This window comes from Diachasmimorpha longicaudata, chromosome 11 (assembly GCF_034640455.1).
Source record: "Diachasmimorpha longicaudata isolate KC_UGA_2023 chromosome 11, iyDiaLong2, whole genome shotgun sequence".
NCBI classification, from domain to species: domain Eukaryota; kingdom Metazoa; phylum Arthropoda; class Insecta; order Hymenoptera; family Braconidae; genus Diachasmimorpha; species Diachasmimorpha longicaudata.
The window spans coordinates 2,590,061-2,604,466 of record NC_087235.1 but is presented as its reverse complement, the minus strand read 5'-3'; the positions used below and the strand labels follow the sequence as shown (position 1 = coordinate 2,604,466).

Genomic DNA, 14,406 nt, shown 5'->3' with positions numbered 1-14,406 from the left:
TTTGATTGATTTTTATCTTTATTTATCTTATTTATTTATTCATTTTATTTATTTTATTTTCATCATTTATTCGATTCATTAGATTGGAAGTCTAAGATGGAAATGTCACTCATTATCATTTTAAAACTGTCAAAAGGCAACAGAAAATTTAATTTTTTTCGTATCACCTCTATGTTCTGTTTTATTTACCATATTCTTACTATAAAAAAACACATATTGAAACTATCGATATCTCGAAAATCCACCCAGCTGATTCCTCGTTGGTTCACAACTGTCTAAGTCGACTCATTTGAATTAAGACCTAATTTAATTTTGAAATTTTCAATCCTGATTTTTATCACTACAGCGCGTTTCGTCTCGCACAATAAAAATAGTGAAAATTAAATATAAAAAAATTCCAAAAAATAGTTATCATTGTTATCAGGAGATTTCAGGTCTGATGGCAAGTTCCAAAATCCTTCATGCTTTGTCTACTCGACACTCGACCTGAAATTTAAACATCAGCAATTTATCTATCGGTAAGTAATTTTAACAATCAATAGCTTCCGTATATTGTCAATTAATTAATCAAATAAGTGACATACGCGACTTATACCGTGCACTTTATCTCGTAGCCAATACATAAGCCTTTTGTAAAACAAAATAACACTTCATATCTCGGATGACTGATAAAGCCAGTGGAATTGAAAATATTGAAATGGGAAGATTGGTTTCTGCTGTAGCCTGATAAATCCCAAGCCCGATAGATTAATTCAGAGATTAAAAAGATGTCAAAGCAAAAATATCCGTTCGAGTTCTAGTAAGATATCGAAAGCGACGAATGTAGATGCGTTAATCGGTTCGACGCGCTTTTATCTTAAAGAATAAAACAACAAATTGCCAATAGTGGGTTTGGAGTTGGTTCGGACGGAGCAACAAAGCTTTTGAGGAACATGAAAGGTAACAAAAGTGAACGTTGACTTATCATTAGTCATCTATTGATATCTTTCAAAGTGCAGTGAAACGAAAATATGGTAAATGGGGAGATTATTTATTAATTCAAACACTCAGTGCTGTGGAGGGGGGGGGGGCTGGCAAATGGAGTAAATGAGGGGCACAGCCCTTAGGGGAAAGTATTTAAAGTGTTTGGATTTCATAGCTTAATTTATTTAAAAAAAGAAGAACACTGAAAATTATGAATTGAAAGTAGTGGAACCGGAATGTTCGCGTATTTTTTTTTCATGTCCAGTTTATGATACAATCGATTTTTGTTTAATGTAAAAATATAACAGCTGAAGTACAGTAAATAATTGGGCTCATGTTTCTCCTCAAAAATATACCAATTAGACATGTATGAACACTGGCCAGTTATTCATGCATATCACGCCACTTCACCATTTGTTTATAACTGTTAATAACGTCAATTAATTAGTAAATTGAGTAGACCGTGGAATTAATGTCGTACCACCAGGAAAATTAGGACACCTTCTGTATTAATAATGAAAATTAATTTTTATGTGTCGAAGTGGAGAATGAATAATAGTCGATCCCTCGGGATGGGAATTTTTATTTTGTCAAAAATAAATTATAAAACGCGTCAGATAAGATAGCGTGATTATAGTGTCTGCTTCAATCGTTGATTTTGATGGTTCCAAACAGAAACCTCATGATTTAATCACATGGGGGTTCAAATTTATCGTATGTTCCTTTGGAATTCCTGAATACTTCATCACATTTAAATTGTTATTTTAATGTATCGTATTCCGTCGATCTGAAAACTTATTGTAGACGATAACAACGGAATCACATGCAAGGAGATATTGTCAATGGAATAATGAGTCATTTTCAAACAAATGTCATTGTCTACGTTCTGTAGGGAACCCACTGGTTAAATGAAGACTTAAAATGCTGAAACAATGAAATTCTATTTTCACACGTACCATAGAATCGACGATATTTTTCTCTCAGTGTATGAGCGCGTAAAAAACACTTTTTGCCACTCAGTGAAGTGAAGCTCTGTCTATGGACCTGGTAATAAATCGAAGTAATAGAGAAATTAGATGGGTGGGGATGTTATGAAAAACGGGGGATAAGAAATTGCGGTAGTCGAGTGGTGTGATGGAATAATCGGTCTCTTTCGTCTCGCGTATTTGGTCGTGTAGAGATTTAGTGCGAGTTCACTCGGTAAAAATAGTATTTTTCTTTGTTTATCAATGATTTGTTAAATGTGTAAGCTTGAGGCTGTGTATGATATAGAAAATAAAAGTATAAGCGAATGTGATGGACCCGAAAAATCGCAAATTTAAAGATAAGTATTTGAGATTATAAATTATCAAAGGCAATAACAAATAATTCTTAATAAATTTTTATGAGTCGATTTTATGAGTGAGTATGTTTCAGCTAATTTATTATCTTTTTAGGAAAATTTTTATAGTGGGGCGTTGTTTGAATTTTTTATCGGAGCGGGAAGAAATATTCAATTAAGTTTCAGTCTAGTTTTTAAACTTTATGTCTGATAAAGCTGAATTGAATGAGAAAACAATTTGAACAGACAAAAATCTATAAAATATATCGGAAGAGAACCATGAATATGTAGAAAAAAATTCTCTTTCTTTTTTCCATTAGTGGTTTCAGTGGACGTAATAAAAAAGTAATAGAAATTTTAATGGAAACGGATGAATTCGCTCGGTTTTTCATTGAATTATTTATCTGTTTTTTCATATCTTAGAAGCTACTCACAGCAGTTTTTCGTCAATGTCCTTCATCTTTGTTTTAATAAACCTTTCAGACTGTGAAAATGAACCCCAACTATCGCCCAGGCTCAATTCGAAAATCAGGGCAGATGTCACGGAGCGCATGCAGGTGAGATTTTTTTATAAATATTTACAATATAACAAACCTTAAAAAGGAGAATGAAAAATAGTGATTATACAAATCACATTTTCCGTACGTTAAAAACACTGGCCTGTAGAAACTCTCGTGCTTTATAGTTATTTTTAATTATTGGTTACAAGATATATTTTTACAAAATTGTTGCCATTTTTTTGCACGCTGTATGTATATCCATCTTCCGCTAGAAAAAAAACTTTAATTTTCCTATTGTCTGTAAAAAAAAAAACACATTAGCATTCGCATAAAAAGAAGAAAACCAAAAAATTATAATTCCAATGAAATTCCACGGCGTGATCTAAGATTGATCAATAATAATAATAATAACTGTTGGAATTTAGATTAACGCTATTATTATAATTAAAAAAATACGATTTTTTGTTCTTACATCCAGGTGAGAATCAACCTGAAGACGAGTAAATTGTCAAAATTAGATCTGTCAATACAGATTCAATGGTAATTGGTCGAAACTACGGAAGAATATGAAATTTCCAAGAGAATGAGAGTCTTTGTGTCTATGACTTCAGTCCTGACCTTCATTTTTCTTTATCAATCACGTTATTTGATTGCTTTCTTTCTCTATGTTCTTATTCTTAGAAAATACGAGAAGTCCTCGATCAAGCTGGACACCGACTTAACGAAGTAGTTGCCGAAGCCGTCTCGGGGATCGAAAAAATTTCAACGTTGGAATCCGTAGAAGGAACTACAGGGAACACTCCGCATGCAGAAAATAAGTGAGATTCATTTTGTAGACTGAAGTAATGCCCAAAAATCTACGTACAAGTTTCAGGGAAAATTTTGCAGTCTTTCTTTGCTCCTGAATTTTTATTGATAATATCTTCATTTGTAATTTTGATTCATCAGAGTCTAGTATGCCGATTTTTTGTAATTATAATTCATACCTGTAATTATAGGATCAGGCAGGAGCATGGAAAGCTCCCCGAGAAGTGCTTTCAGACCAGGAATTCACTGCTGACGGATCTGTTCAACGAAGGCAAACACCTGAAGGCAGTTTACAATGTTTGGGCAGCAATATTATTCCTTCTATTCTTACATACCATTTCCCACGATCTCATTGAAACTGGAACGGTCCAGCTGGGTTTCCTGACGATATTCATCGGTTTCGATCAATTCACCCAAGTCATCAAGATTTGGCTTCTGATGACTCTGTCATCATTCGCAGTGTACATATGTCACAGCTTCTGGGCTCATCAAAGAGTCAAGTTTCAACCGAATTCAGTGGTGATGGAAATTTGGGACTACACGTGGTTGTCAATGTTGATTGTATATCAATCAGCCTTTCTGTACATTCCGGTTCAGGCTGTACTGCTAGCCAGATTTCCGCCTCCATCAGCATTGATTGTGACGATGGAACAGGTGCGGATGATGATGAAAATCCATGCTTTTGTGAGGAGCACAAGTCCCAGAGTGATTGATTACAAACCACACACGGAGGGGAGAGAAATGAATTATCCTGGCTTCTCCAAGTTTCTGTATTTCATGTTCGCACCGACACTCATTTATCGGGATAATTATCCAAGGTAAACATTTACACGGTAATTATTATCCTTTAAGTTGTTGGGATTTACATATTTTACAGTGTGAAGATGTGAGAAAGGAGTTGGTTCGTCCAGGGACTGGCATTCGCCTTCCTTGAACTCGAAAAAGAGAAAATCCCAAGGGAAAAAATCATGACTAGAGCTCTAGGGATTTTTCCCCCACCCCACTCGATTAAAAATCCCTATTTGTATTAAGATAATTGGATTTTTTAGGACTAAAGAAATCAGATGGAGCTTCGTGGTTTCTTGTTTTGTACAAGTCATCTTCGTCATGTTTTTCGTTGCATTTGTCTACGAAAGATTCATCTCTCCAACATATCGTGATTATGGTAGGGACCCGATTACTTTACGTAATTTCACCCCGAAATTATTTAATTCAATGCTACCTGGAATGGGTATGTACATGTGTGGATTCTACTGTCTACTTCATTCGTGGTTCAACGCCTGGGCAGAACTGCTTACATTCGGCGACCGATTATTTTACAGGGTGAGATTTTATAACATTTTGGTGTGTTCATTTTATCACACGCAGAAAGGTATTCAGTAAAAGATACGGAGAAGGTCTGTAATTAGCAAGCGAGAATAAACGTCCGATAACAATTACTGAGGGATTATTTATTTATTCAAACACTCAGTGGTTCAATAGGGGCAACTGAATAAGTCCCTGGTCCCTGTCGATATGAAATATCTGGGCAGTTTTCAAGGATTACGTGATAAAGCTGTATGATTCTATCGTTGATTTTGATGGTTCCAAATAGGAACCTCATGATTCAATCACATGAGGGTTCAAATTTATCGTATCGTATATATTTATCGTATCGAAGTAATCCCTGAATATTTCATCACATTTAAATTGTTATTTTAATGTATCGCATTCTGCCGATCTCAAAATTTATTGTAGACGACATTAACGGAATCGAATGCAATAAGCAACGCAGAGAGAAACATTTTTTGGAAATTATGTACCTGGTCCGCAATCTGCCAGTCAAAATCACGGAACAGTTAAGTCTTTTTTTACTGACATTTGATGCTTTTTCCTGAAAGCTCACTGGAAAAGGAGCGTAACTGTTCCGTAATTTTGACTGGCAGATTACGGAACTGATAAGTAATATTTAAATAATTTTCCTCTCCGTGTATTTTCAATGGAATAATGGCTCATTTTCAAACGAATATGTCATTATCTACGTTCTATAGGAAACCCCCTGGTAAAATGAAAATTAAAAATGTTGAAATAATGGAATTCTATTTTCCTGTAGAAGAACATGAAAACAAAATATATTCCGTAGAATCTACTATTGGATTATGGATAGGGATTGTCTCAATAATATAAAAAACGATTTAACTATTAACTTTAATTCTTTATTATCGCACGCATAAGGTATATCTTTCTGGTATGATGTCTCCAGACAGATCAACTGACTCTTAGTCACCAAAGATTTCACACTCCAGACCCATTTGACAAAAGGCTCCTGTTCATTCATTCCTTTCTGTTTCTTCTCTGGTTCTATTTATTAAAACCATTCTAAACATTTCGGTAGTGTTTAGAGAAAAATTATGAAAACTATAACATACTGAGATGGACTGAAAACAGCTATAGACAGATGATTCATTTTTGTCCACACATATCAAGCATTCTCAATATCTACGATATTTTTTTATTAGTGTACGCACCGAATTACGCAATTTTTATCGGATCTTTGTTCTCACTCGGAAATTACTGACCCGTCTCCCATTTTTATTGAGCTATTTCTCCCCATGTTAAAATAAAAAAGACAAAACTTCATTGAGAAAAATTGATGCATCATTCCTTAATAAAGACATGACTAATGTTTATACGTTTACATTTGTTGCTTACATTCCGTAAAATTCATCGAATTTCGATATTTTATCTAACCGATACTATTCAAATATTTGTTATCACATTTGCCTTTAATATTCTATTTTTCTCACTGTGTTTATGTCTTTCTTTAAAAAAATTGATCTCAAAAATCGGAAACTTCCTGACTTCCCTAGTCATTCTTGTCAATAATTTCGTTAATTCTCTTTCCCCAGGACTGGTGGACAGCAACATCCTTCGACGCTTTTTATCGGAACTGGAACATAGTAGTCCACGATTGGCTCTATACATATCTCTACAAAGACTTTTACGAAATTATTGTTCCAGGGAATAAGCACGTCGCCATGTTCATCGTTTTTGCGGTATCTGCCTTATTTCACGAGTTCATTCTCAGCATAAGTTTTCGGTTGTTTTACCCAATGCTGTTCATATTATTTGGAGGAATTGGGTATCCTCTTGTGTACATAACGCGAAAAACACCTAGAAATTTCGGTAATCTCTTTCTCTGGCTCTTGCTGTCATTTGGTAACGGATTACTTTTAACTTTTTATTCATCGGAATACTATGCCAGAGTTAATTGTTCCGGGTATAAAGATCAAATTATGGATGCATTTGTTCCGAGAAGTCTTCTCTGCAACAGTACATCTCCAGTTCAGGGATCATTTATCTAAAATTATATTGAAAAGTCAATGATACATTATGTAATCATCAATAAACTTGGTGCCATGTTTTAATTAAATAAATGCAGTGATTTATGATTTTATTTAAATAACGAAACGTTTTTCTCTTTTTAACGTATTTTCTTTTTAATTTTCCGTTATTGTTATGCCTTCCTAACTATGACGGATGCATAACTATAACGGAATGCCACTGATGAGCATTCCCGAGCCTGTTCATTAATTAATCTTGGACGCCAATCAGCAACGGGAGGTGATCTCTGCACGTCCTTGCAACCGTGACCTGACTGTGGTGCCCTCATGCGAATCGGAGAGGCTTTAACTCCCCTCCGAGACTCCAATGACGAAAACTCCCGATGAAGCTTCGGGCAATACTTCGTAAATACGAAAGTCCTTCGGTCTCGTGGTGGTCACCGAAGTCCACCGAAGTGTCTCCGAGTGGAAGATGCATCGGGACGCGAAAATCAATGGGAATGAGAAATAATAATCAGTTAATTATTTATAAAATATCAACTCTACGGAGACCTTCATCTTCGAAGGTGATTTTCCAGGGGTGAGAATAAAAAAAAATACGCAGATGGTCACGAAGTCATAGAATTGCTTTTTTATGAGCCCCAGTTACGTCGTTGCTGTTGGTCAGTTGAAGAGGAGACTTTCAAGGATCAGAAATCACAGGTCTCATTTATTCGACTGACAGAAAAATATCGTACAGGAAAGGGAATATGAAGTAAAAATTACGGAATATGCAGTTCACTGACCGATTACGTAATTAATTGGGAAAGTTGATGTTGCAGGATGGTAATTTTTCCAAGGTCATTCAGCTAAAAATTGTGTAATTTCCAGAAAAAAAATGCTTAAGAGTCCTGGATTAAGAAAAAGATACGTAATTTTTATTGAAAATTTCTCACCGAGTGAATTTTATAAAATATATCTTGTTGAATACATATATCATATACATATATACATATTCTTTTGCATCAGATAAAATTCTATTGTGTCACCATTTAACTCTTCATTTTTCCAGTGGGATAATGAAAAATTTCGTCGAGAATGGGTCATTGTTCCATAAAGTATGTGCATCCAACAATATATATTCCATAAAATTTATGATATTTCCCTCTCAGTGTAGAAATTAACTGAAACATGATATGCAGAAAAAAATGACACCCTTTAACACAATAAAAATCTCATCCATATAATTGCATTTCATCATTTTCCAATATTTTTTTGTCAATTCAATTTTTTTATACCTTATTTAACAAAATAATTCATCATCTCACATTTTATAGAATATTGAATCAAAACAGCGAATTTTCCTGTTGGCTGGCAGGCATATTTTGAAGAACTCCAATCAGTTAGTGATCCTGTTGTCGAAAATTCTGGACTCATCTCTACAAAGTGTTCTTCGCAAAAATATCAGGAGAAAACCTAATCCGCAAAAGCATCACTATATAGCATGTGTTACGTGTTCTGTAGCAAAGTGATAGACTAGAATAGATTCAACAATAAAACTTTTTCACAATTCCTGAAAAGTGTGACCACTTTGACAGAATTTTCTATTGATGGAACACAAAAATTGCGCTACATATTCAATAATCCTATGAATCGAATGGTTCTCAGAATATTCCTAAATTTGAGAGAAGGGTTAAGTCGAAGTCAATAATGACTTTATGTAATAGCTTATATCTACACTATTATTAATCGAATTAAAATAGCCGTTTCCATCATTGTTTACAAATTAATTATCAACATTTCATATAGCATTATTTTGTAATTACTCATTGTATTGTCTCGCTTGATTTAATAACTATTCTTTCAACACAGACGTCGATCCAGGAAAAATTATTAGTGGTTTGTTAATAAACACTAGAACAATAATGCGCACTTTGCGCACGTTTACGATTAATTAGCGCTGTAGTCTTGAGAGTCAATCTTGTTATGGAATCAAAATTTCACAGAAAAATTATTTTTATTATTGTTTGAAAGTATCACAGCAAACCGGAATTATAATATTATCCGTGTTTGTTATAAAATATTGATTTATTGCATGAAATGAGGGACAAATAGAAATTTCAACAATCATCATTATAATCGGTAAAACATGATCATGATCATGATGACCACCATCATTAATGATGGGTCATGTATTCCTCTTTTCGCAATCAGAGATGTTTTCATAATATGAAGTCGGTTTCACTGTTTCGATTGACTTAAAAGAACCTTTCAATTGCGTATGGGAGTTAATTAATTTCTTATTTATATGAAGACATTTTCTTTTCTCTTTTAAAGAAAAATTCTTTACAGAATCATTTGCTTTCTAGGAGACTTAATTGTAATTACAAAGGGATAAAAATCATCAAATAAGTCTGTCTCTAACTCAATTAAAATTAAATTCCATAAAGCAATTAAAAGCTTCTCCTAATTTACTCGAAAAAGTGGAAACCGATTCATATAAAGAGAACAACAGCTTTGATTTCAAAAAGATGAGTCTTTTATATAACTCAACATTAAATTCTGATAATGGACTTGCAATTATGAGAAGGTGCGATAATAAACGATCCTTCAAAACAGTCTCTCAATCATTTCAAGAAAAATGTTTGACTGCTCTAACATTTAATATCTTTAGGCAAGTCAACTAAATTCGTTGATGAGAATTTAAAGTTTTCATTTGATACAACACCACTGAGTGACTTAAGTTTACTCAAAATCAGTGGTACCCCATTAGGTGCAATTCAAGGGTATTTTTACCAATTACAACCACATACTAAGGATAATATCATAACTCCGTTTTTCTATGATATTTTTATCCCATAACAAGATTAATCCTAAGTCGATTTTACTGCTGACCCCATCAACTACCCCATCGCTACTTTATGCAATGGCAAAATCGTTTGTATCCGTGATCGAGACAGTGGGCACTCTCAGCATAAGAATTAATTCTACTAATATCGTCATCAGAAATACTGTAATTTCCCTTTCCATGGACTCTAATAGTGATCTCAAACTTGCCTCCACCAGGAGTCACTTCGATCAAGTAAAAATATCCCTCAACAGTAATAGAATGATTTGAAAAATTATGCAGATCGATGATTTTATCAACTCTATGAATTTTTTTAATTCTAAGTTTTGCACACAGTCTTCTACCTTTTTTATCCCTATAATCTTTAATGGTTTTCTCCACATGTTGGAGAAATGCTTTAGCACCTTCTTTAGCAATTTCGTCGTCAGTGTTTCCAGGTTTAAAGGCAGTGCATGTGCACCAGTGAGGGGAAACCCCAGCGTCAGCGCAACCCCTCTCAATTGGCACTGGTTTTAATAAACTTTGGCATGTGGAACATCCACTACTGGCATTGGCCGCCCCTCCGGACTTGATAAGCACCTCACGAAATGTCTCATAAAGGTCATAAGGTGAAGTCAGACGATGTTCATTGATTCTGAGTGATTGAAATACGCTGGGGTCTTCCTTCATCCATTCTGGGGGTTTTAAATAAATAAAGGGCAATCTCTCCTCATACCAACCAATGAACGTATTTCTTATTCCACCCCATCGCATACCGTGATCACTCAGAAACACCATCAGAGTGTCATTCGTAATTCCTGATGTTTCAAACTTCTTGAACATTCCCAAAAAGTGATTATCCATTGATGATGGCCCATTCACATCCTCATGGCTGATCGTATTTGTCCAGAAGAAACCGAAATAAGGAAAGCCAAGAAATGTTTTAGCAAAGTTCAATGCATAATCGAAAATCCTGTCAACAACTAGTTCAGGTCCTGTGCAATATTTTGCATTGAATCGTTTTTTCCATTTTAAGAGCTTCTCAGTGGCTATCATGTAAGGCCTGAGGTAATAGTCAGTTGGAGGATCAACAAATCCCACCTTGAGATAATTAAATGTGCTCAGAGGTACCACATCTTCAGCGTAAGCAGTGACATATCCAGCATTTCGGAAATTATACCATAAAAATGGACAGTTGTCCAATCCGTAAGCTTGAAATGGTTTGCAATTAGCAAATGCAGTTGTACTATTTTGACCAGTGAGAATGGCCATCAAATTTGGAAATGTATTGTCCCCCATTTTGTTGTATCCTTGAAGATTAATCCAACCAGTGGCTGTTAAATAACGTCTCGTGTTTGGTAAACTTCGCTGGAAATTCAGACTGGAAACGCTGTCTATTCCTAGGACCAGGATGCTGATCTTTCTTCTGGGATTTGTTTGGTTTTTCTGACTCTGTTCGGAGGCTTCCGATGTGTCAAGTCTACTCTGAACCTTCAGGGTATTCAAGATGGGGTGAATGTTCTCGTATACGATGTGAGATTTGCTGTGGATATTTTTTGAGCTGCCTTTGAGTCGACAAGACAGCATGACGATCTCTAGACCAGCTGGCAGCTGGACGCGGTTATGGAAATCTTGACATTTTCCTAAGCTGAAACATAATAATGGAAATTTTTATGGAACTGATCTGAAAATAGGGGGAGAAGAGAATGAAGATGGATGTCAATGAGGAAAAATTCTTACTCAATTTTTGTGTCCCACTCTCCTGTGGGAGGCTTTTTGGGAATAGGCCGTGTGATTGGAGACCAGCAGCAGACGAATTTTTCATAATTTTTGGTGACTTTTTCGTCAATAACTAGAGCGTGCGATCCATTTACACCTTTTTCAATAAAACTTAGGAGAGGGCCGTGAGTACATGGCTCGAATTTTAGCTTTTTGATGTACTGAATTATCGATGGGTCCGTGGGGTTTTCGGAGAGCATGTGACATTTTGGGTTCCAGACTAAGTACCCATCGACTAATTCTGAAATTGAAAAAAGTATAGAGATATAACAGATGTGTTATGTGAATGACATAGACTTGATAAGAATGAACCATAATTTTATTGCAAGAAAAAACAGGGCTTTGTTTCTGCTCAAGTTCACTTTTTCAAAATAATATTTCGAAATTCACGAGATATCATCGTTACTGAATAATTAATCTCGTCAGTTCTAGAAATACTAGTGATGAGTTACGTTGGGAGATATAAGAAGTCTCTTCGTAACAAAAAAAATGCGTCGACGGTCACTCATTCGGAGAAAAACAATTATTTTTGTCAAATATCCATTTACTTCAAGGAAATCTTTATTTTTTTAATTCTTTATTTCTCAAATCAAGTAACTGCATGACAATTCTGATGAGGTTTGAATTGCGTCAATTATATTGTTCTAGAACACGATCATGTTATTTATAAGTTTGAGTAAACTCTTGCAATAATTATGAGCATTAAATAGTTTATCAAAAATGAGGCTGGGGAGGATGTGAAACAAAGAATAATTTTTGTAACATCAAAGAAATAAATAATAATAATAGCAAAATAATAGTAAATAATAATAATTCATGAAAATTCTTCTCTCAAGAAAATCAGAAATTTAAAAAACAAAATAATTATTAATAGAATTCATTCAGAGTCACATAGAAAATACTCATCTTCTAGAATAATATGATTATCGTAATTTAAACCTAATCAGGTCCCCCTTCGCACTGATTAGGCCAAAGAAATATAATTAAAAAAAAAATACTTCTCCGAAGTAAACGAATATTCGTCAAAAATATTTTATTTACCGTATATTAAACGAGTTCAGCGCATTACATCGCTCTCATAAAACTTACCATCTTCTAGATTATATAATTTGTGTGGCAAGTACCCATCATACTCCATATAATGACCAGAAATGAAGTAAAGTGAGAAAATAAGGAGACAGGGAAAGGCCAGTGTGACAGCGCCGGCCTTTTTCCGAAGACACTCTGTGGGTCTTGACCATTTAGACCTCATCATATTCTGGAATTTGCCTCTAACCCGATTCTCCTTAAGTCACGCACCCGTACTGCTGTCATAATCGTTAATCGCTACATCAGGTCCTCTTCGTTGTGCTGAGCTCAACAGTGCTTGCGTCAGTTGATGGATTTCTTCTTCCTCTTCATCTGAATAATTTGTCTCCTCCAAAGCTTGAGTGCAACATTCGTTCTCCGGCTCGATTTCAACTTTATTGAGGTAATCATTTTGGCTCATCATTGCAATGTTCTCTCGTACTGTGCTATCGCGATAACGAAATCGAAAATTTGATGATAGAGATGTCACAAGGCGTTAATTAGTCTGAAATAAATTAGAGAAGGTGAAGCAAAGTCTCTTAATTGACTTCATTTTTTATAGGAGTTTACATTTGAAAAATTGTTTATTATTATTTAATTGTTTTCTCATATTTATATAGTTTAATTATTATTTTTTTATATGTTAATTAGTTTTCTATTGATTCGTATAATTCTTTGTACGATTTATATTTCATTCGTTTTCATGTTTTTAATAGAATTACATGACTGGGATTAAATAGAATTGCAATGGCTGGGTGATCGGTAATCAATGACGACTTGATAATCAATTAATTAAAGATCGAGCAGGGGTCGATCGCCAGTCAGTGGCCGATCGCTATTCGATTGTCAGTCGATCCTCAGTCGATTATTTAAGCAGCAATCGAGCAGTATTTGACTGCGAGCGCGAATTTTAATAGTTTTTTGAACGTATCGACTTTCGCTGATCTGAAAACTTACTGTGGGGGATATGAATGGAGTCGCGTGCAATAATGCACTTGGTTATGACCTGCTTATTGTCAGCGGAAACCTATTATTTGTACTCAATAATGCATCGGTCTGATATGGTGACCTTTCATTGATTTTCTCCGTTTAATACAGGGGTTTTCCGTTAAGTACGCGCTCTCGAAAATGTAAACACATTGAATTTACACTAAAGGAAGATACTTCAATAGAAAAACTTAAAAATAACTTACTTGAAAATAATATTTTCATTTAAATAATAAATAATCACGAGGGGGTGGATCTCTTCTCATCAAGAATTTTCATTTGTTAATCGCGTTAATCACTTCCAGACGGCAGTTTTCGTTATTGCGAAGCAACAATAGACGAAACTCGCGATATTATCGTTTCTCCACTAGAAAGATTTAAGAAAAATGATTAGAAATTTAATTTCGATCCACCCAGGGAGTCCTGAAACTTTTTCCTGCAGCACTCATTTAGTTTACGTTAATAGGATGTTGTTAAATTCAAATTTAAATTCTTAGACGAGTTTGTAATATTTGATTTTAAGATAAATTTTAATTTCAGGACTTTTTAATCATGTAATAGAGGAAATGAAAAAAATAATTTTCTGTTCACATTTTTTAGCATACCACGTACATTGTAAATATCCAAAACTCTTCAATACTGGTGCCCGTGCAGATGCAGTAGAAAGATTGATGTTGATACGATACAAACAGACAGAAACATAAGACCAATTTATCCCCAAATTTTCATTAATCTCACGACATAATCCATGTTCACTGCGAAATAACGCGAATTTTTTCATGAAGAAAGTTGGGTAAAAAGATAGTCGTTGGAGGAGTAATAAGACACGATGATTCGAGCCATGTCAAAGAT

At 34.6% G+C, this 14,406-nt stretch overlaps 2 protein-coding genes and 1 long non-coding RNA gene across 7 annotated transcripts; 1 reads left to right on the top strand and 2 right to left on the bottom strand.

Annotated features, from left to right (window-relative positions):
• On the bottom strand, positions 1 to 3,470 carry LOC135167569 (uncharacterized). Of its 2 annotated transcripts, XR_010299883.1 has the most exons (4): positions 3,257 to 3,470; positions 2,879 to 3,082; positions 1,920 to 2,007; positions 1 to 486 (listed from the first exon to the last, which is right to left on the bottom strand). It is a non-coding gene; the product is annotated as an uncharacterized LOC135167569 (long non-coding RNA). The 2 variants fall into 2 exon arrangements; XR_010299882.1 differs by having other exon boundaries at positions 2,879 to 3,470.
• Positions 752 to 7,022, top strand: LOC135167560 (sterol O-acyltransferase 1-like). Of its 3 annotated transcripts, none has more exons than XM_064130876.1 (6): positions 752 to 939; positions 2,768 to 2,841; positions 3,466 to 3,602; positions 3,783 to 4,409; positions 4,641 to 4,914; positions 6,480 to 7,022. In XM_064130876.1, exons 1-6 carry the CDS (start codon positions 933 to 935, stop codon positions 6,933 to 6,935), a joined length of 1,575 nt encoding a protein of 524 aa, XP_063986946.1. In that variant the 5' UTR covers positions 752 to 932; the 3' UTR covers positions 6,936 to 7,022. The 3 variants fall into 3 exon arrangements, with proteins under 3 accessions (XP_063986946.1, XP_063986945.1, XP_063986943.1); XM_064130875.1 differs by lacking the exon at positions 752 to 939 and adding an exon at positions 2,097 to 2,288 and having other exon boundaries at positions 2,769 to 2,841; XM_064130873.1 differs by lacking the exon at positions 752 to 939 and adding an exon at positions 2,097 to 2,288 and having other exon boundaries at positions 2,760 to 2,841.
• Positions 7,023 to 7,782: 760 nt separating this feature from the next.
• On the bottom strand, positions 7,783 to 14,406 carry LOC135167555 (uncharacterized). Of its 2 annotated transcripts, none has more exons than XM_064130863.1 (4): positions 14,167 to 14,406; positions 12,589 to 13,072; positions 11,461 to 11,740; positions 7,783 to 11,368 (listed from the first exon to the last, which is right to left on the bottom strand). In XM_064130863.1, exons 2-4 carry the CDS (start codon positions 12,752 to 12,754, stop codon positions 9,808 to 9,810), a joined length of 2,007 nt encoding a protein of 668 aa, XP_063986933.1. In that variant the 5' UTR covers positions 12,755 to 13,072; positions 14,167 to 14,406; the 3' UTR covers positions 7,783 to 9,807. The 2 variants fall into 2 exon arrangements, with proteins under 2 accessions (XP_063986933.1, XP_063986934.1); XM_064130864.1 differs by lacking the exon at positions 14,167 to 14,406 and adding an exon at positions 13,761 to 14,123.